We start from the raw sequence: 23,270 nt of genomic DNA, 5'->3' as shown, positions 1-23,270 counted from the left end.
GCAGAGGTCACAGACAGCACCCTTGCAGGCTTCCAGGAACTAGATAGAAGCAGTGAAGTTTTACAGATGTGATGAAAACCTGGGCACACACCCAGCAGGTCCGACGACGACGACACGGTCTGAGATCAAAACAAAGCTTTGCCTCCCAAGGGAAGAAACTCACCTTTGCTTCTTCGGTTTCCTCAAATAATCAGCTGGGGGAGATGCCAGGCATGACTGCAGGCCACCAGACTCCTGTGACTTCTGAGACTCTGCAGCAGAGCCTGAAGTGATCTGAAAATCCAGCATTAAAAAACAGGGCATGTCACTTCTTCTAACCATTTCACAAACGAGAAAATGAACGCACAGAGAATGGAAGGGAATAGCCCAGGACTGTCTGATTTATGGGTTACTGAAGTTTTTGTTTTAGCCTCTCTCTCTCTCTCTCTCTCTCTCTCTCTCTCTCTCTCTCTCTCTCTGTGTGTGTGTGTGTGTGTGTGTGTGTGTGTGTGTGTGTGTGTGTGTGTAAGAGAGAGAGATAGAGACAAGAGAGATTGAGGGAGCAGATAGGTGCATACAGAAGTCAAAGGAAAATTGTAGGTGCTAATCACCTTTCCTATAACTTTGGAGGATCTGGGTCTCAAACTCAGGTCCCCAAGCCTGTGCTCAAACATTTCTAGTCTCTGAGCCATATCACTGTCTCCGAAACATTTCGGGGAAGACTGGAGTACTTTGTTTCCATGACCTATAAGACCATCTATCCTCCTTGTTCATCCAAAGCTGGGGCCATTTGTTTTAAAGAACTGGATCACTACAAAGCACACTGTGGTCAAGAGTGTTGTTGCTTACTGAGACATGTTGGAAAACTGTGTCTGGAAGGAGGAGACAATCTTCTCCTGACTTGTTTCCCTGGGAGGAAATGGTAAACACTTGACATAATCAAATCGAAACAAGTGAGGCAAGATTAAAGTTGCTGCTCACAGCATCTCTCTTGAAAGAAAGTGCATACATAGATCAATAGGAAGTTCAGACTTTGAAGTGTACAGCCCCTTAGGTTAGCCCTTTTCAGGGAAGATTTATTAAGAATAGGCAGAATATTGGGGACACATTATTTTTTCCTGTCTCAACAGCATCCAGTTTTACATAGTGCAAGAGAAAGAAAAGGAAACACCTACTTTGTCAAGGTTCAGGCTTTCTTCAGTTATTAAGACATGGGAAATATCAAATAGTTATCTCCGGTGACATTCTCGTCATTGGAAGGCATGGCGTTTGGTGCGTAAAATGGAACAAGCCATGATCTACTCTGCCATGCCTTCCCTTTATTGCATGCCTTCTTCCCACAGCCTGAAATGGACTTCTCCTCTTTCTAGTGTCAATACTGAGGTCAAGCCTTAACACTCCCCATGAGCTTTCTCTGACCCTGCAGTCCAGAACAGTGCTCACTGTTATGTATAATTGAAGACCCTGCATAATTTCTTGTACTCCCATCATCACGCTTACAAAGTCTTGTTGTAACTCGTGTTGTGTGTTTGGTTATTTACCCATTAGAGCAATAAAATACTTGTAAACAGAGGGCTTTATTTAGTCTATCTTTGTCTGCGAAATATGTAGAGGTGTGTAATATTTGCCGTCTAAAAAAATGTTTGGTGAATGATACTGATCTTTGAGAGCTGGCACATCCTACAAGTCCCTAAAAGCCTTCCCTTTGGGACTTTGATGCTTTATTCTTTTATGTGCACTTTTATTCCTTTTTCATCCTTAAATTGATTAGATCATTTGGCTGAAACCCAGAAGTAACCTGTACACTGGCGCTAGGTGTTCTTGCCAAGATGGTTGACTGTCTTCAGAGGTCGTGACGGGTCTAGACACTCCTCTTCTCCCCCTCAGAGTGTCTTTCAAACAAATGCTTTTGCTGAAGGCCCACAGTGAGACACAGGGCATACATTACGCTCATACCTTTCCTAGCTTCTAGAGCCAGATTTCCAACTTGGCATTGACTCTGTCCTTGGAGCTTTTTCAACCTCTTGCTTTCTTCATCTGCAAATTTATGTTAGTAATAAGATTTATCTCTTGGGATTGCTATGAGAATGAACTGAATATCATTATCAAGTTCTTAGGACAATGTCGAGTGTTATGATCAACCTAACTATTCTTTATGATTTATACACATAAACAAAGCTGGGAACTGGTGAAATAGCACTTAATCATATCATCTGCGATTGAAACTAATTTCTCATGCAGCTGTAACTTGATCTCACAGCCCAACATTTCATGCCATTGCTAGTCAATAAGGGTATCTTTTTTAATGTATCCCTTTTTGCTAGTTCAAGTGAAAATCAATTGCTTCCTTCTAGAATGGGCCGATGGTACAGCTTCAGTCAGAAGGATCAATAAACCTAGCCCTTTGTTTCAAGAAGATTTTCATCAAAAAAGGGGTCTACGTTATAGCACTTGAGTTCTGCCCTATATATTACAAATGAGCACTGAGCTTTTAGCAGTTGGCCCTGTGTGTACGAATAAACTGAGACCAAGTCCAGAACAAATCTCAGTGATCAATACAATCAGAGAGGCCTTTTCCATCTATTCACACTGAAGCAACTGCTAACACTTAGTATGCATTCTGTCAGGTACAGTTCTAGTGATTTCTAGTCCTGTAATTTCACCTATTGTTTAAAAAAAGCCAACAGCAGCACAACCTTAGAGATGACTCTTTTACTAGTCCTACCGTGCATGTGCGGAATCCAAGGCACGGAGAAGTTAAATGACTTTCAGCATCATGGGCAGTAAGGGAACCAGGATGGAGATAAAGATCAAGCCGTGAGCCTAGACCTTGGCAATGAAGCCCTAGTCCCCGGGAGGATTTGCCCTCAGCCTGGGCTATGGAGCAGAGCTCACCGCAGGACCCCTTTACCTGACCTTCGACCAAGCACTGGGCTGAGCTCCTGGAGTTCAGCTAAGAGAGGGAGTAGGGATCATATAAACAAGCGTGGTCAAGAGCATGATGGGAAAAACCACAGAGACAGCTGACCCAAGCTAGTGGGAGCTGAGGCACTATGGACTGACAACTGGGGAACCTTCATGGGACTAAACTAGACCCACTGAATGTGGGTGACAGTTACATGGCTTGATCTGGTGTGTGTGTGTGTGTGTGTGTGTGTGTGTGTGTGTGTGTGTGTGTGTGTGTGTGTGTAGGGGGGTAACACAAAGACCTAACCCAGGGGCATAAACTGGCTTTTTGGAGCCCATTTCCTATGGTCCAATATCTTGCTCAGCCTTGATATAGGGGGGAGGGGCTTGGCCCTACCTCAACTTGGTATGCCAGACTTTTTGGACTCCTTAAGGAATGCCTTACCCCCTCTGAGGAGTGGATGGGGTGGGAAGGGGAGAGGGGAGGGAGAGGAAACTTGGGTTGGTATGTAAAATGAAAAACGCTGTTTTCTTTTTTGATTTCTCAAGACAGGGTTTCTCTTCGTAGCTTTGTCGACAAGGCTGGCCTCGAACTCACAGAGATGCACCTGCCTCTGCCTCCCAAGTTCTGGGAATAAAGGCGTGCGCCACCACTACCAGGCTAAAAATGATGCTTTCAATTAAAACAAGATTTAGGCACTTGCTGTTCTCTTCTGAGTATTTGCTTCGTGTGGGTCCTCCTTATATCCCAGCTGGTTGGTCCCAGGATTATTTTCAATCTCTCTATTACTTTCTTTTTTCCTTCTTTGCTTGTATCCTCTTGGCTTCTCCCTGCTTTTGGAAAGCTACTCTATGCCATACATTTCTATCCCTGAAACCCCTTGACAATGCGCACATACCTCAGTGAGAGCAAGGGACACTTTGCATTATAATTGGCAGTTTATGTTACATCACCAACGCCAGGCTAGGAACTCCTCGGTGCATTCTATATTTATGTGTGTCATTGCAAGGGCTGGCGTATCGCCTGCGCCTGCCAAGTAATTGGCACTCGACCAGTGTGAATGGGTACAGAGGCAAACCTCTACACGGCAGGCAAGAAATGGTCTTAATGTTGACTCTTACTTCATTCGCCATACTTCTCTGCCAGGCTTTGTTACAGATGCTCTCCTACTGGGCTGGAAAATTTAAGGGGGAAATATAACAAGATACCTCAGAAGTATCTTGCCTTCAGTCTTATTTGTGTTATATTAGTAGTTTAAGATTTCCAGTATCCGAGTGGCCTTTGGTTACTTCAAGTGTGGTCCTTCTGTATGTGACAGGCTTTTGCTTACTTCCTTCAAATAAAATGTTGTTGCCTATAACAACCACTCCCAACAAGCTCTCACCAAATCCACCTATGGAATGTCAGCCGACATTTCCACAAAGCAATAGAAAGCGAGTAGCTTAAACATCAATGCTAGCGCAACCTGTGAAGTAACATCAAACTAATATTAACATTTGGAATCCTTGACTGAATTTTAGTCATGGTTACTGCCTCCCTTGCATCTTGTGGGGCAAAAAAGCCTAACTGCCTACCTGGCTTAATACTGCGTGCTGTTCTTTCTGTCGGAAAATAATACATAAGCCAGTGTAGCACAGAGGGAAGGCAATGTATCACGATACAAAGTTACACTGCAAATCAGTTACCTGATTCCTCATTGAATTGGCTTGAAATTTAATTTCTAGCATAGCTGTGACATACCATACACTTGTCAGGACTCGGCTGATGTACACTGGAAGCTTCTATTTACTACTCTATCAACATGAGGGGATTGTGAAAAATAAAACTGATATCGTTAGGCTTGCTAAAACTCCACACCTTCAAAGTAATGTCAAACTTACAAAAATATCTCTTTCTGTATCCAATGAGCTTTGTGGTGGTTTGGCTAAGGCGCATCACTGTAGAGACCATAATGTTGTATCACCAAGGAGACAAAATAACGCAGCCTCAAAATACATGAGTCACAGCGTGGCAGCAACAAAGGGATGAGAAACTCATAAATTTTGTTGTATACTTCCACACTGTATCCCAGAAATCAACAGAACAAGCAGGCAGAAAAATCAATAGGGATGTGGAATACTTAGCACTATCAGCCATTTCAAGCTAATCAATATTTATAGAGCATTCTGTCAAGCCAAAGCAGAGCACATGGGGTATCCATCAAGATGAAGCATGTTCTAGGCCACAAAAATAAATCGCAATACATTTAAAAGAATTGAAATCATACATAGTATGGAGTTAAAAACACAGTAGATAACAAAAAAAAAAAAAAACATGCCTGGAAAACCTACAAGAATCTAGAAATTAAATAACCCATTCCTAAGGTATTAACTATATTGTAAAATGAAAGCTAGGAAGTACAATGAACTGGCATTTTGGAGATGGCTCAGTGGGTAGGTGCTTAGCATTTAGGCTTTGGACCTGAGTTCAAATCCCCAACAAACTCATATAAAAAGATGAATGTGCCTGTGAGGGTAGAGACTGGGGGCAAGGTTGATGGAGGTTTCTGGATGTCAGCCTCGCTGCAGGTTCATTGAGAGATCCTGTCTCAAGGGATGAAAATGGAGCGTCACAGAGTAAGTGAGACACATGAAATCCTCTGGAGCCTCTGAACGTGACTGATTCTGGACACACATGCACACAGAAAATATAGCGAACTTAGTGAGAATAAAATATAACATATTCGTGCAATTCATTGATGTTGAAGAGGGATATTTGTTATTCTAATATTTATGTTGAAAACCAAGAGTTCTAAAATCAGTGGACCAATAAACAAGTTATTGACATAACCTTGTATTCATACAATGAACAAGAACAAAGTATAGAGACTTATGTCAAGTAATTGTTAAATATATTTAAATTATGCTGTTCCAAAAAAAAAACAGATGCATGTACTACAATCTCATTTATGTGAAAGTTCTGTAAGGCAAACATATTCCAGAGATAAAAAGCTGAGTCATGACTAGCTGACTATAAAACTTATTCAGGAGCAGAGCACAGAGTCCATTTTAGGGTGGTTGAAGTTTTCTTGTGATACTATCAGAAGCTTACGTGGTTGCCGCAGCTCAGAAAATTCATGAAAAGCAATCCTTTGTTCTACAGAATTTGCATTCTAGTGAAGTTTCTTTGAGTCACATATTTGCATATGTTTGGTCCATATGGTTTTCAGGGAAACAGTATACAGAGGTGTTCGTTTGTATACACATATGGTATAATAAAAACATCAGACTAGGAGAGTAACCAACAGCCAAGTTTTATATTGATGAGCTCAGTAAGGAAAAAAAATACCATCTTAGCAGTAAAGGTTTACACAGGTGTTCATATATGGAGGGGAATTTGACTTAAAATTTCTAGAATACCGCCTGGAGGTGGTGGCACACGCCTTTAATCCCAGCATTCGGGAGGCAGAGGCAGGTGGATCTCTGTGAGTTCGAGACCAGCCTGGTCTACAAGAGCTAGTTCTAGGATGGCCTCCAAAGCCACAGAGAAACCCTGTCTCAAAAAACAAACAAACAAACAAACAAACAAACAAAAATCAGAGTAGGAGAGTAACTAACAGCCAAGTTTTATATTGAGGAGCTCAGTGAGGAAATACCATCTCATCAGTAAAAGTTTGCACAGGTGTTCGTATATGGAGGGGAATTTGACTTAAAATTTCTAGAATACAAAGAAAAGTCTAGATACAATCCACTAAAATATTCAGATTTCCCACTAGTTTTCTTAGAGTAACTTCCTCAAGTTACATGCATTTTGGAAAATCAAGTTATTGTTTCATAAAACATGCAATAAATCAAACTAAATATGCGCTCACAATCTAGACAGTTTGATTAAAGTCTACGCTTTTGCTAGGTCATATCCTCAAGTAACACTGTAGGGAAACTTTGTCAAACAGTGTTAACTTTTCCTGAATATGAGGTTCATCTGGCCAGCTCAGAACAGCACAGCACAAGGAATGAAAGCTCTGTGTGTGTGTGTGTGTGTGTGTGTGTGTGTGTGTGTGTGTGTGTGTGTGTGTGTTCATTTCAATTTTGTGTTTAAATATAAGGTGCGAGTTTCTCCATAAGCATGGCACAGATAATATAGAAATATATAAGGAACAAAAATATGAAAATCAGTAGCTTGTGCCCAGCTCAGATAACACATACAGTGTCTTTTACAGTTCTGAACAAATAAGATGATGTGTCTGTTTTACTCCAGGGTTTGCAATGAAACCCTCACATGCAGAGAGGAAACATCAAATTCCTTCCTGTGTTGTTGAAGTTGTACTGACTTTGTCATCTATCCCCAGAACACTAGGCTTCCCATCTCAGACCCAGGGACCAGAATCTTTGTACAGTGTACAGTGTCTGTGGTGATTTGAAAGAAAATGGTCCCCCCAAAGGGAGTGGCACTATTAGGCTTTGTTGGAATTGGGTGTGGCCTTGTTGAAGGAATTGCGTCACTGTGGGGAATGGATTTTTAGAGCTCTTATGCCACACCAGGTATCTCAGTACAGTTTCTGTTGCCTGCAAGATCTAGAACTCTCAGCTACCTCTCGAGTACCATGTCTGCTTGAATGCCACTATGTCCTACCGAGATAATAATGGATTGAACCTCTGAAACTGTCAGCCACCACCACAATGAAATGTTTTCCTTCATATGAGTTGCTGTGGTCATGGTGTCTCTTCCCAGAAATAGAAACCCTGAGATAGTATCTGAATCTGAATCCTAATTTGATAGATGAGATCTTAGTTCTCATTTCTAGAACTCAGAAAATTTCTCCAAAACACACTCTCTCTCTCTCTCTCTCTCTCTCTCTCTCTCTCTCTCTCTCTATCTCTGTTTTCTGAGCTAGTCCCATTTCTAAATCTTGCCAAGTTACCTATGACAATTTGATGCCACCTCCCATGGCCTCCAGTAGCCTAAAGCGAGAAAAGTGGATAGCATAAATACTTGTTAACTATTAGTGGGTTTGTCATGACTACTAAAGAACCGCCTATCCGCTATAAAAGCTCACTCATAGACATGGAGATAACTCTCTTATGAATTGCCCCATGGTTTTGATAGCACACACCCATGCATGTCCTATGGGAAGAGTTTTGGTCATATGAGTGGAGATTTTCTTGTGGCAACCAGGAAAGGAAAAACCAAATACCATGAGCAAGGCATCTAACTGAGAATATGGTATGCCAAAAGAAGTGCTTGCTATTTTCTCAAGCTCAAAAGGGAAGTCTAAGGCAAGGTCAGAAAACAAATGAAAGGTTCCAGCTAGGGACAATCTTGCGAGGTACCCTATGAATTTTGACACTGGTTTTTCTTGTGAAAAGTGTGGTACATAATTGAGAAGCCTAAATGATTAGAGGGCCAGAAATCCAGGCAGAAGGTGGGTTTGAGATCTGTGTGTGGCCTTCATTTCTCTTCAGTTAGAAGAACTTAAAAAATGTAAAGACCAAAATTGGCTAGAAATTAATATGCTACTGTTAAGATATCTTAACGCAAATAAAAGGTTTGCTAACAGCTTGCCTTATTTTTGCGTTATTTGTTGCAAACAAGAAAACACTATTATGTATTAGCCCACTAAGGTTTACAAACAAAAATCAACTTTGCAGAATCACAGTTACTTGAACAATACAACGTGGTAAGGAGGAGGATGGTGATGGAAAGCAGGTAGGGACATAATGATCTGACAAGGTTGGGAATAAAGGCAGGCGTGTGAAGAACTTTTTCCAGACTGTAAAGAACAAGTTTAAGGGGGAAAGGAAGAGGACTGGAGGATAATGTGGCCACAGCCCAGGGAGAACCTTCATAGACACCTGGCAGCCACCTGGCAGCCACCCAATGTCTGTCTCATCACAGCTCAACGCCTCTAGGTCTTTCCCGACCCCAGGAAATCCTTGCCACTTTACACAGCCTTGACTATCACGTTATCACTAGTCACAATGACATCTCTTGTCCCCTCTTGTAAAGGAAGTTATGCTTTGCTTCAAGAATATTCTCAGATGTTGCCTTGTGTGCGAGAGCTCAGTGGGGTCCCTGAGTCCACCATAAGCCAATCCAGAGCGCCTCTGTTTTATAACTCAACGTACCAAGTGTCCATTTTCAATGTCCAACTCACCTAACTGCTCCTAAGTCTGTTTCCCCTATTAACTGAGCTATTTGCAGGTAAAACGTGATGTTCACTTGCTGAGCATCCAGCACGTAGTCAGAACTTGACTGTTATCTGTTAGGAGGAAAAGCAAAACAAAACGAGGTGCAGAACACTTATTCAGGATAGTGATTTTTAATACATCATTTCTAAATTTTGAAAGGTAAAAATAATCTATTTAAAATCGCACTTGGAGTTGGTCGGGTTCAGGTCAAACAATCCACACCTGAAGCCTGAATGTGACTTCTGGGATGTTACTTTGTAACAAAGGGTGATTGGGGAAAAAGAATGGATACTAAGGGCTTCCTCCGTGAGTAGCGGTCATTCCCTTGCCTCTGGCTCATCTTTAGTGTCTTTGGGCACAGTTCTGAAGTCCCAGTGATCCTGTACACTTAAAAGAGACTCCCCGAAGTTCTGATCTTCTAAATTAGAGACTTGGTGCCACATGCTGGCATTCCAGCTAATGGCTGTTTTTTCATGGTAAGATAGCTAAAAGCACACATTCTCGGTGCATTCAGTCAGGGTCCAGAGAAAAGGGTCATGTTATAGACTAGCCACAGGTGGCGTTAGAGAGCGGAAATGACCCTGAGCTAGAGTTTCACTAGATAATTCTCCTGCTTAGGAACATACTTGGCTAAAGCTTTCGTGGGTAGTTCCTGTGGTTGGCATTTCAGGCAACAATGGAAGGGGCAAAGGTACCTGGAGTAAACGGAGAACCCCTGAGCCCTACATGTTTCCACAAGTGGCTTTAGGTTGACATATTGTTTGTTGACTTTACTTATTTATTTATTTGTTTGTTATGCATGAAGCAAGGTCTTGATATATAGCCCAAACTGGCTTGAAACTAACAGTGCTCCTGACTCCCAAAATCAGAGATTGCCAGTATGCACCACTGCTCCCAGTCTTCAAACCCCTTGTGTGAGCCTCAGAAGCTCACAGTTAACATGTTTTAAAAATCGATTTTAAGTTAGTTTTCCTTCATATAATATGAAAGGAGGGAGCCAGTTTTACTGGTTTACTGAAGAAACAGTCCCAGGGTTTCCATAGCAGAGAGAGAAGTTGATCTTACTGCAGACAGAGATTGCAGGCTTCAGGGCTCTTTCCAGAAGCTTTTGCTACCTCCTAAAATCTTGTCGAGCAAGAAGAAAAAAAAAGAAAAACCATTTCAGAGCAGCTCAGGCACAGGAGTTTGTGCAGAACTTGGAGCATCCTTACCTACAAGGTTGTCTGCTTCTCTGTCTTTTACCTGTGATCAGCCTTCCACAGTGAGCCTTTGAGTCAGCCACATGTTTAAAAGTAAATTCTTCAACAGACTGCGAATCAGTCAGGACTGACAGGCACTTCGGAGTGTGTGTGTGTGAGAGAGAGACAGAGAGAGAGAGAGAGAGAGAGAGAGAGAGAGAGAGAGAGAGAGAGCGCTAGCTCTCATTAAGGGACGATCTATGATTTGACAGCCTCACTGCTGCGCCTGCTGCTGTTTCTGTTACTGCGGCTGTAGGGTCTGTCCTGAGTTGAAAAGGGATGTGAGGGTTTAGAGTAACTGCCGCTCAGCTCACAAGTCTCAGCCTCTGCTAAGTGATCTCCCTGCCAGACAGACTAGACACGATTTTCTGCAGGACGGGAAACTTGGACCTCTTACCCTTTCATCTAGCCTGAGAAGCAAGGCTCCGTTGTGACAGAGTGAAAAGGTAAGAGAAGAAACTGTCTTCTTTTGAGGCTGGGGGCTGGGGGCTGGGGGCTGGGGGAACTTAGGTGCAAAGGCTTGCATTTTTTTTCCAGTGCTGCTGAGAGGCAGTAGCTAAATTCCTACCGGGCTTGAGCAGTGAGCCTTTTGGCTTCTCCACTGGTACCTTTTTCTTCTTCATTGTACTTTTCCCGAGCGTCTGAGAGGTTCCTTTGTATTTATTTTGCAGCCAGCACATGAATTTTTTTTTCTGGTAAGTTTGGAATTGTTTGTGTTTGTTGTTTTCTTTAGAAACTGGACCCAGTTTCAAAACAGGGGCCTTTTTTGCTTCTGTTTCCTTAAGCATTTTTCCCTGTGAAGAGAGAGTTAGCCGGTGCCTCTTACGGTGATGTGGTCCAAAGACAATTACTTCACTCTGCCTAGAACTGCAAAATAGGGAGTTTTCAGAAGTACATAGGAAGCCCGTTACTGTAGAAACCCCAGGGTGTAAAGAGAGGAAACGAGCTGCCACTGAGCTGCTTGCTTTTACAGACTGGCATTGTGACTGAACATGTGTGTGACTTTTCATAGGGGCAAGAACTACTCCAATAAAGGTGAAGGCTGGAGGAATGTTTTAAAGAGTCCGTGGGTCAGAGAAACTTGAGGCCGCTGAAGATGGAGAATGAGACAGTCGGTGAACTGAACCAAACCGAGCTCCAGCCACAAGCAGCTGTGGCGTTCGAGTACCAGGTGGTCACTATCTTCCTTGTCCTCCTGATTTGTGGACTGGGCATCGTGGGCAACATTATGGTGGTCCTGGTGGTCACGAGAACCAAGCACATGCGGACCCCGACAAACTGCTACCTGGTGAGTCTGGCCGTGGCGGATCTCATGGTCCTGGTAGCCGCAGGCCTCCCCAACATAACCGACAGCATCTACGGCTCCTGGGTCTATGGCTATGCCGGCTGCCTCTGCATTACTTATCTCCAGTACTTAGGAATTAACGCGTCCTCCTGTTCCATCACAGCCTTTACCGTGGAGAGGTACATAGCCATCTGTCACCCTATCAAAGCCCAGTTTCTCTGCACCTTTTCCAGAGCCAAAAAGATCATTATCTTTGTCTGGGCCTTCACATCCATTTACTGTATGCTCTGGTTCTTTCTGCTGGATCTCAATATTAGCACCTACAAAGATGCTATTGTGGTATCCTGTGGCTACAAGATCTCCAGGAATTACTACTCACCTATTTACCTAATGGACTTTGGTGTCTTTTATGTTGTACCAATGATCCTGGCCACTGTGCTCTACGGATTTATAGCTCGCATCCTCTTCTTAAACCCCATCCCCTCAGACCCTAAAGAGAACTCTAAGGTGTGGAAGAATGACTCAACCCATCAGAACAAGAGTTCGAGTTTAAATGCCACTAACAGATGTTTCAGCAGCACTGTATCTTCCAGGAAGCAGGTAAGCTGCCCTCCCAAGTCAAGAGGGGAAGTGTGGAAGAGAGTTTTTGGTAAGATGGGATCAACTTTGTCCTACTTAGCGGATGGATGGCAGAACCAAAATACAATCATGCAAATGTTTCCCAGTGTAAGCTTCTGCTTTGCATATTAAATATAGCTCTGGATCAACTACAGATCTAAAAATAAAAGGAGGGATTTGATAGCACCTTAGCAGGAAGTGGTTCCCTGTAAAGACATAAAGACATAAGGGACTGTAGACAGAACCCTAGAAATCTTGATTTGAAACACTTGTGCCCCTCCAAAAATGTTAACTGAACGTTTAGAAAACTTCTAGCCTCTGTAGGGAAAAAATTCTGTGGCATGACAAAAAATTACCTTTCAGGGATTTTACTCCACAGTTAACAAGGGAATCTGAGAATGGATCATTGAATCTAAATAATGAAGCTGTTCTTACAATGCATAGTAATTCATAACTGATCCCACAAAAGACAGGGAACCACCAGCCCTTATTTGGTTGATTTGATGAAAGACAGTTCTCAAGCCGTTTCTCCGGCTCTCTTGAAGTTATCCTAGCATGCAGAAACTGGAAGTGTGTTTTCCTCTGCAAGAAATTATTTCAGAATAATGACCAACGTCAAGCTGAATCAGTTAAAAGCAATTTGTTAACGTAGGCTTTCTAGCTGAGCACAACTGGAACTCTCTCAGGCTTCCAGATAACCTAACTGCACGTGTGGATGCATTGGGATAATGGTTTTACTAGTAGGCAAAGCATCTTGTTTATAAGATAATGTAAAGATAAGAGGCTCTGTCACAGATGCTCATCTGTTTGTGTCTGCACAACTAGCCCGGGATACTTATGAGCCTAGCACTCAGCTCTTCCATCTTCTCTCTTGAATGTAATAAATATGCAATACATATTTATTCTCATAATGAAAAGAGAAATCATGAAATCGGCAATAAGGTTTCTTTCAAATACCTGAGTTTTTCTTTTCATTTTCTGCAAGAAAAGCAGTTCATTGTATTTATATAGGGAAAACTGAATATGCTTTTAAGAGCATGTATGTTGATCAGCTATACAATTACATCTGAGACTTTAGGTTACCTGGTATGTTAGGAATTGTGACTAGATAAGTATACACACATGTATACATGCACACAACAGGGCAAACTCATGGAAATAAAGATGTCTGCCCTAAGAGAGAAGGAGCACATGAGTAACTCCTACCAAGTCTGCTTCTGCAGCTAGACAGTGATGTTCCCTACCACAAGGTGTAGTTGGACATTACCCAAAGCTTGGTTCACGGAGATGGAGAGAGACACATGGGTCCCCATTCTGCCAAGACAAATACTGTAATGGAGAATGCAGGAACGGCCGTTCCTGCATTCTCCATTACAATGATGGTGCCTGCAGGAACGGCTCCCTACAAAATACTAACAAATACAATAAGATAATGACGAATATGCGTAACTTAATTGCTGACCGAACATGAGTTAATAGCAGCAGGGTAGGTCAGTTAGAAAATTTGTTCCTTATACTCACAGTGACATTTCGTTATGTATATATTTTGAAGCTTGTTTGTCTGGCCTAACGTCCTTTCCTTCCATTACGGTCATCAGCACCCACCAGCACTGATAATGCACTTTGGATTGCTAATTATGTTACATGTTCACAGTCTTGTCAAAGGATGCTAACGGTGGGCATGGGAGAGCAAGGTAGATTTGATGGTTGAGAGATGAGTGGCGTCTCAACTCACCCATGTGAGCAGTTGGTGGCAATGTGCTTGCCTCTGTATCAGTGGTTCTCAGCCTTCCTAATGCTGTGACCCTTTAATACAGGTTTTCATGTCCCAGTGACCCCCACAACCATAACAGTATTTTCACTAGTCCTTCATAACTGTAATTTTGCTGCTATTATGAATCATAATGTAAATATCTGTGTTTTCCGATGGTCTCAGGCGACCTCCATGAAAGGGTCATTTGACCCCGATGGGGTCGCTACCCGAAGGTGGAGAACCACTACTAAATAGGGCGACTTTAAATCAATGGGAACATATAAGACTTAAGGGATGAGGAAGGGGCCACTCAATATGGTAATGGGCTCATATTTATTGCCAAATATTGAAATTATTCACCAAGAGAACACACAAAGTAATCAAACTTAATCAGTCTTTGTAAGCCCTGGTTTTCCCATCAACCAAATGGGTACATCAACGTCTGTTGTTGCTGAAACCAAAAGAGACGTATCCCCCATCTTGGGGAATGGGATCCCAGCTGCAAGTGAGGCCAATGTGTTCCAAACTTTAACGACCCATGTTCTGTGCTCTCCGTTTTCTAAGAAAGACTTAATCCTTCATAAGGCTCAAATCTCCATGTCCTATAACCTAAGGACTTTCATTTTCATATTTCTCTCTAATTTTTTTTCTTTTAGGCAAGTATAATTTGCATTTTAATAAATACTTATCTGGGCCAGGACCTTCTAGCCAAGTTACTAAAATCAAATGTACCTAGCTTAGGGGGTTACATTTTGAAGCAAATTAAAAAGAGAGATTATTTTTCTGTGGGAGACAAATGTAACACTTCCTTTGCTTGTTCGTTTTTTTACCTCCAATGTAAAAAAAAAAAAATCTAGATCAAAAACTTTTTCCTATTACTCAAAGACTTGATTAGATTTTAGTCAACTACCTTCGTTGAGACAAATTAAATTCAACTCCACTGTGTGGCTGGGAGCTATGCAAAGGGATTGCCTGATTGAATTAGTCTTTTGTTTCACAGTTGGGTGGTTCGACTCTGAGGGGCCAGGGTTGAAATGGTGGCATTTGTTACATCTCAGCTCTACCTAAACAAAGCCACAAGACCCCTCAATGTGTTCAGCTCCTCGGTTCTCTCGTGAGAAGCTACCTCTATTGTTGGCTGTGTATTTCTGCATAACTTATTGGATTTTAAATTTGGAAACACAGAAGTCCTTTTTGGTAAAACTCTAACCCTATCGGTAAAAGTCAGTACTTTCAACAAGCAAATTCATTTCAAGTATTTGCTTTCCGTGGTCTACAGGGATATGCAAAGCATTTTACAAGCCAGGCTTCTGGTTTTGTCTTTAGTGGTACCACTTAGCAATTGCTCTTGTCTTACAGGATGAGGAGTAGGAAAAGTGTGACCTAATCCCAGTAGAATCTTCCAGAGATTTTGTCAATTTTTTTTTGTAGGTTTATTTGATTTATCCTGTCTTCAAAATGCTAGGTGTTCCTTCTATAAAGTGTTTACTAGGGGGAAAATGTTGAAAGTCCAAGAAACAGCTTCCCTTTCTAAAGTGACACAGGCCATTTGGGGATGACAGCGATGGTGCTGGTGGCATTTACAATGTTATAAATGGTGTCATGTGGTACACATGAGGGGTTAGAAATAAGGAAAGGGGGGACACTCTATCAAAGGCCGTCAGTCATTCCCTTACATCTCTTCTATTTTAAAGGATCAGTTTAAACTATTATAGCCACAATGTCATTTATGCTAGTTTTTCACTCTTGCTCCCAAAATATTGAAGTTATTCTCAAAGAGGACCCAAAAAGTAAAAGCAATCAAACTGAATCAGTCTTTCTAATCCAGTCTTCTCATCCATCAAATGGGTCCCGCAGCTGACTTGTACAGTTGTTGCTGAAATTAAATGAGATGCACTAGACGAGATCCATGTTTGCTCTTCTGCATCTGTTCTGACGCAGCCCTCGCCATTCTGTGTGCTCAAGGAAACAAAGGCTGCAATGTACCTGCTCTCTTCTCCTACCGTTCTCCAGTCTCTTGCTAATGCCGCCCCTTGTGTGTGTGTGTGTGTGTGTGTGTGTGTGTGTGTGTGTGTGTGTGTGTACTCACAAGAGCCTGTGTAGTAGTATATAAATAAATATGTGTGTGTGAAGGCCAAAGATAGACAAAGGGTATCTTTTTTTTTTTTTTTTTTTGGTTTTTCGAGACAGGGTTTCTTTGTGGCTTTGGAGGCTGTCCTGGCACTCGCTCTGGACACCAGGCTGGTCTTGAACTCACAGAGATCCGCCTGCCCCTGCCTCCCAAGTGCTGGGATTAAAGGCGTGCGCCACCACCGCCCGGCTCCTTATTTTTTAGACAAGTTCTCCCACTAAGAGAGCTCACTGATTTGTCTGGACCTGGCCAGTAAGCTCCTAAGGATCCTCCTGTCTTTGCAATTTTAGCGCTGGGGTTACTCACACAAGAAATGCCACACATGGGTGCTGCAAATGTGGACTCCAGTTCTCACATTTGCTCAGTAAACTCTTTACCATCTGAGCCGTCTTCCCTTCCTACTGCGTGCTCCTCAAAGAGACCAGGAAGACATCCATGGTCATAGCCATGCTAACATGGTGGGTGGAAGGCTCACATGGCCTCAACGCTAGACGAAGAACTGCAGGCCGGTAAGGCATGTTGAAAGCAGGAGAAATACTCTTCTCCAGGGAAAAACACACTAATTGATTCTCTAATAACAAATCGACAGGTCTGACAATATATAAGTACCGTCATACGGAATGAGGCAGGCTGTATTTATACATTTAGGAAGGCATGCAGGTACATATGCACACACATACGACAACAATTAAGAAAAGGAGGGCCATGAGTTTGAAAGACAGCAAGGTGAAGAAGAGGCACGGGAAAAGTAAGAGGGAGAAGAGGGAACCTATGTAATTATGACCTCAAAAAAATTAAAAATATGTATTTAAGAAGAAAGGATCTTGAATAAAGCACAAAGGAAGTCTGGCATGGTGGTGGTTCAGCCCTGTAATATCTGTACTTGAAAGGTGGGGCATGAAGACAAGTTCAAGGCCAGCTAGTGGAGTAGCTCAGTAGTTTAATGAACATATCAAGACTCTAAATAAACAAACAAACACAAAGGAAAGAGACAGAGACATAATTGTGGAATGGCCTGGATGTAGTGTTTGGGAGCACAAAGTCTTTTAAGTCGCATGACTCATGCAGCTATAATAATAATAATAATAATAATAATAATAATAATAATAATAATATAATCTTCAGTCTCACCCAGAAACTTAGGCAAAGATCGCCCTTACAAGGCAATGAGTATTCAGCTTTTTAGCACTGAGCCTTCAGTAAAGTTGGTGGCACACACCTTTAATCCAAGCACTCTGGAGGCAGAGGCAGGTGGCTCTCTGAGTTCAAAGCCAGCCTGGTCCACAAAGCAAGTTCCAGGACAGCCAGTACTGTTACATAGAGAAATCCTGTTTTGAAAAATGTTTCCCACGTTTACTAGGGCTGTTTACACAGACTTGTCTACCATGCTTAATTATTTAATTTCTTCCAGTCACGTGGACTCAGCTATGTTCATACTAGTGTAAAAAAAATCTACGGTGCAAAAAACAAAGGAGTTTGTTACTTAACACACAGGTAGCTAAGTATGCCAGTTGGATTGTATTTAAAAAATAGCTCCCGTTGTCGGGTGTTGGTGGCGCATGCCTTTAATCCCAGCACTCGGAGGCAGAGGCAGGCGGATCTCTATGAGTGCCAGGATAGGCTCCAAAGCTACACAGAGAAACTCTGTCTCAAAAAATCAAAATAAATAGCTTCCTGTTTCCTGATTCATTGATTGTTTCAGGGGCATTTTCCATAAATACATTAAATGATAACCTCTGCAGCTGTGTGCTTTGAGTCCTTCATCCTAGATAAGTACACCCTGTTTGGTTTGTTTGCAGATTTGAGCCAAATTTTCACCATCAAACATTATATATATAGTTTAATCACTGTATCTCCTAGTACCATATATAACATATATTACATATATATATATATATTATATATAGAGAGAGTTTAATCACTGTATCTCCTAGATGTATGTGTGTGTGTATGTGTGTGTGTGTGTATGTGTGTGTATGTGTGTGTGTATGTGTGTGTATGTGTGTGTGTATGTGTGTGTATGTGTGTGTATGTGTGTGTGTATGTGTGTGTGTGTATGTGTGTGTGTGTGTATGTGTGTGTGTATGAGTGTGTATGTGTGTGTGTATGTGTGTGTGTATGTGTGTATGTGTGTGTGTGTGTATGTGTATGTGTGTGTGTGTATGTGGTGTGTGTGTGTGTGTGTATGTGTGTGTGTGTATGTGTGTGTGTGTATATGTGGTGTATATGTGTGTGTGTGTGTGTGTTGTGTGTGTGTGTATGTGTGTGTGTGTATGTGTGTGTGTGTGTATGTGTGTGTGTGTGTGTATATGTGGTGTGTGTGTGTGTGTGTGTGTGTGTGTGTGTGTGTGTGTGTGTGTGTGTGATTATATGTCTATGGAAGAGGAAAACTGAACCACTGCAGAATTCTCAGCTTGGCTGATATACCAGAAGATCTTAAAGCTATTCTTGAAAATCACAAACCACATTTATCTATACAGTAAATTTAAAAAATTCCAAGTTTTCAGGCAGTAGAGACTGATACGCAACATACTCTTAGCCTCATTTACTTTTTAGTGAGTAGGAGAAAATGTACCTCTGAATTAGCATTTAGCAAAATTTTAAGTTCCTCCTTCATTTTAGTCAATACCTTCTATAATGTCATTAAACACTCTTTCCCAAACAGGAAGTAGCTAACACCACCCTAAATGGGGAGGAGATAGGGATATCAGCTGTTAATTTTATTTTATTTTTACTTCCAAGGATCTCCATGTTTGTCATGCATACAAATAATCCTGAATCAACCACTATGTTCTTTTTTTTCAACTTTGTATAATTATATTTCCCCAAGAGATTATTTTTTATTAGTTCAAATTAGAAACAAGGCTGATTCACACGTCAATCCCTTACGTCTCCCTCCCCAACCTCCCACCAGCCCCCCCATCTCATACCCCCTCTTCTCCCCAGGGAGGGTAAGGCCCTCCATGGGGTTCCCCAAAGTCTCTCTTATCATCCTGGGCAGGGCCTAAACCCTCCCCCATGTGTATAGGCTGAGAGAGCATCCCTCCATGTGGGATGGGCTCCAAAGTCCCTTCTTACACCAGGGGTAAGTCCCCACTACTAGGGGCCCCCTAGAGTGCCGAGGCCTCCTCATTGACATTAACATTCAGGGGTCTGGATCAGTCCCATGCTGGCTTCCCAGGCAACAGTCTGGGGTCCATGTGCTCCCCCTTGTTCAGGTCAGCTGTTTCTGTGGGTTTCACCAGCCTGGTCCTGACCTCTTTGCTCTTCACTTCTCCCTCTCTGCAAGTGGGTTCCAGAGTTCAATTCAGTGTTTAGCTGTGGGTGTCTGCCTCTGCTTCCATCAGCCACTGGATGAGGGCTCTAGGATGGCATATAAGGTAGTCGTCAATCTCATTATGGGGAAGGATACTTAAGGTTGCCTCTCCACCATCGCCTAGATTGTCAGTTGGTGTCATCCTTGTAGATCTCTGGTAATCTCCCTAGTGCCAGGTCTCTACTGAACCTATAATGGCTCCTTCTGTTATGGTATCTCTCATCCTGCTCTCCTCTATTCTTCCCCTGACTCAACTTTCCTGCTCCTCCATTTCCTCCTCTCCCCTCCTCTTCTCCTCCTCTCATTCTCCCAGCTCCCTCTCCCCTACCCTGCCCCTTCCCCTTCTCCGGGGTCCATGCATTCTTCTCCTAGAGTCCTTCCTGTTTCCTAGTTCACTTAGGTGATGAGGATTGTAGGCTGGTAATCCTTTGCTCTGTGTCTAAAATCCATATATGAGTGAGTACATACCATGTTTGTCTTTTTGTGACTGGGTTACCTCACTCGGGATGGTTTCTTCTAGTTCCTTCCATTTGCCTGCGAATTTCAAGATTCTATTGTCCCGTCTCCCCCCCCCCCCCCCTGAGTAAATGCTCATAACCACTGTGTTCTTTGAAAGACGACAGACTGTGGTGGGTGCTAAATGGGGGACTGTGCAGTGTCTGTGCCTCTCCCTTCCCTGTTTTATGCATATAGATAGAAACCGAAGAGCCCGTGTAAGCACGTTTTACTCCTATTATGCCTGGACCTAAATCGAAGCAGCGGTGAGGACCTGGCTCTGGTGGTAACTTGCTTAGCTGATCCATTTCAGCACTCCCGCAGCGGCCATGGTTCCAGGCCACCACCTCTCACTGCTCTGCTGCCATGAGCCCCTCACCAGCCTCTCCAAGCCTCCTTCCACTCGACCAAAACGCTGTGCACATTGCTGATTAAATGATCTCGTGCAGAGCCACAGCATGAAAAATAGTTTTTAGGGTTCCCTGAGGCCTAGTATTTAAACTACCTACCATAACAAATACAATCCTGGCACGCTCCCACGGCCCTCTCAACGTACACTGTATGGTCCAGCGGCACTGGCTTCTTCTCGGGTCTCTGAAAATGTCCTGTTCTCAGCCAGATCCTCCTTCGTGTGGCAGTTTCCCAGTTGTCTTTCAAATCTCAAATCAATCTCTCATGCACCCTGTAAGGCAGTACACACTTAAGTGCTTTTCCCCTGCTTCTACAGGATTTTGCATATATTTCTGATTTAGTAACTTTAGCCATTCAGAATTATTAACCCGTCTGTCTTCTCTACCTTCCAATATCCTTAATAGGATAGTCTCGGCGCTGAGCTTGGAATATGGTAGCTTCATTGCAGCCTGGGAGCATAGGTTTTGTAAGAGTCGGTAGGTCGGTTGTCGGTCTCTTTCCACCTCTGTACCCAGTACTGTCACAACATTGCTTGCAACTGACCTTATTTATTGTGACTCCACTACTAAAGAAAGCAATAAATGTAATGATGACGTCTTCTCTCCTTTTTGGATAAATGTGTAATATTTACCAGCGTATTTCTGCTTGTGTGATTCTACCTCAATGACGTCACTTTTCATACGTAATTGAAGTGAAAGTGTAAAAAGGACACCCATGTGTGCTTAGGGTCTCAGTCATCCCCAAGAGTGTTTTGCTCTATGGGAAAAATACTACCTATGTATGCCATATCCTTCACTAATTATAAGTAAAAATTGCATCTCTTCTATTAAATCCTTCTTTAAAATCCAAAAGAACTCAGGTCAAACTAATCAATGGATGGTGAGTAACTTAGTAGATAAGACCTTTTAGGAAGGTTGTTTTGTTTTTTTTTTTTTTTTTTTTTTTTTTGACAACTCTGACTTGGCTAACTCAGAAACACTGCAGACTCAGACAGTAATTCACTTTGTAATACAAAATCCAGTTGCCCTTCCCACAGGCTTGAAAAATCCTCTCCTAAGTGGAGGAGCTACATTGAGCAGAAGGAGCAAAGAACTAAAGCAATGGCAGCCCAGGAAAGATAACCAATATGCACACCAGTGCAAAGACAGTAATAGACCCAGGTAACTGTTCCCTAAAATACTTCACACACATTGTGTCCTATGAAAAGTGTTTCCAGTCTCCTCCGGCTGCCTTTGAAAACCTTATCGTGTTTCCTGGCTTTGCTCACCTATTGTTTATTTAATTCAATAATCTTTTATTGAGCACCAATTTCATGCTAGGTGCTGTTTCGGAGAAGCCATAATAGTCACTGTTGTATAGAACTTACTGTAAGATGTCAAAGATTGACACTAATAGCAAGAGAGAGGCAGGCAGTTAAGACTTCAGTGCACAGAAGAAGCAATGATAAAGGGTGATTATGGCACTTCAGGCTGGAGAGTAAGCCTCAACTGCAGTGAGACCTTCTCCCGTTATTAAAGAATAAACTAGTGTCTGCCAAGCCAACACAAAGAATAAAGACTTTTACAGAAGCAGAAGTCATCTGTGTAAACAAGATGTCCAAAATAAGGCCCTGGCAGGCACTTTGTGTCATCTGAAGGCATCTAAACTTGGTCATTGAGCCTTTCCTAGAGGTGGCTAAAAAAAATGGCACTTGACTTTTTGAACTTGGGCTTTCAAATGATGTGATCTAGTTAGCAAGAATCAAGGGGCCAGAAATGATGTTATTGCAATCCAGCAAGAAGACCTGGGATGAGAAGCAATGGGTGGAATATGTAGGAAGGGCTATGGATGAGAAATGAGAAATTTGTACAAGCAAAGTCAGTAGACTTTAACAGCAAATTTTGAGAGGTAAGGAAGAATCTTAACTGGAATGCAGTGAAATGCTGGGATACACATAGCACAGAATGCAGGCAGAAGAGCATTTTTTTATCTGTATTTATTTCTTCTCTACAGATCTAAATATATCAACTAAGACACACACACACACACACACACAAACACACGCACGCACGCACGCACGCACGCACGCACGCACGCACGCACACACATCAACTTTATGCTGTGCGATTTTTCACTTACATGATTCTGTACCCTTCCCCGTAAGGCACTCTCTCCTTTTACACTTCGATGATGTCGCCTTCAAGGTCTCAGCTTGAGCTGAGGAAAATCAAAGGATTCTGTACACTAGAAATATACTAGGCAGCAGGGAAGCATGCTCTCTTTATAGCCAGAAAAGCACAGTCTCAGATTACTATTGCTACCTCTATAGCTTCCGCTAAGTTAATTCATCATACTTAAAAAATTCTTAGTTTTATGGCATTCACTGTGCGGGTGTGCCCATATGGTGGTCAGAGAACAATTTGCAAGAGTTGGTTCGCTCCTTCCATTATGTGTCCCGGGGAGTGAATTCAAGTGGTCAAGCTTAAAGCTCCTCTACCCACTTGTTATGCTTTTTATCAATGAACAAAATATCAACAAGATTAATTCATTAGATTGCTCCAAAGTAATATAGTACTTCAAAGTTCTCAAACTACATTGTGTGTTTGTATTATTTCTTTAAGAATTTCATACAATCTATTATGATCATATTAACCGCTCCCACAACTCCTCACAGATATACCCCCATTTCCCACCCCCCAACTTGGTGTCTTTTTTTTTCTTATTTTTTTAACCAATCAGGGTCTCTTGAATGTGTACCCTTCCACTGGAGTATAGTCAACCAACCATGGGCCATATTCCTAAAGAAAATTGGCTAACCCTCTCTCAGAAGTTATCAGTTTCCAGGAGCGCCTCAGCTCCGTGAAGGGTGAGACTCTGTGCCCACCTCCAAAATCAGGCTTTGCCTAGCTTGAGTCTGTACTGTCAGAACCACTGTGAGTTCGGATGTGCAGCTGCTCCAGAGCTCCCAGAAACCAGCTTTCTTGAAGTCA

The 23,270-nt window shown here is 42.4% G+C and overlaps 1 protein-coding gene across 2 annotated transcripts in view; it reads left to right on the top strand.

Annotated features, from left to right (window-relative positions):
- The first annotated feature begins 11,388 nt into the window (after positions 1-11,388).
- Trhr (thyrotropin releasing hormone receptor) overlaps positions 11,389-23,270 on the top strand; it is a 33,175-nt gene continuing 21,293 nt past the window's right edge. For both annotated transcript variants that reach the window (XM_027431396.2, XM_027431395.2), the window contains exon 1: positions 11,389-12,177. In XM_027431396.2, coding sequence (XP_027287197.1) covers positions 11,389-12,177 — 789 coding nt within the window. The remainder of the gene's footprint in view (positions 12,178-23,270) is intronic.

The sequence above is a fragment of the Cricetulus griseus genome, chromosome 10 (assembly GCF_003668045.3).
Source record: "Cricetulus griseus strain 17A/GY chromosome 10, alternate assembly CriGri-PICRH-1.0, whole genome shotgun sequence".
Taxonomy (NCBI): Eukaryota; Metazoa; Chordata; class Mammalia; order Rodentia; family Cricetidae; genus Cricetulus; species Cricetulus griseus.
This window is presented reverse-complemented; position numbering and strand designations above follow the sequence as displayed.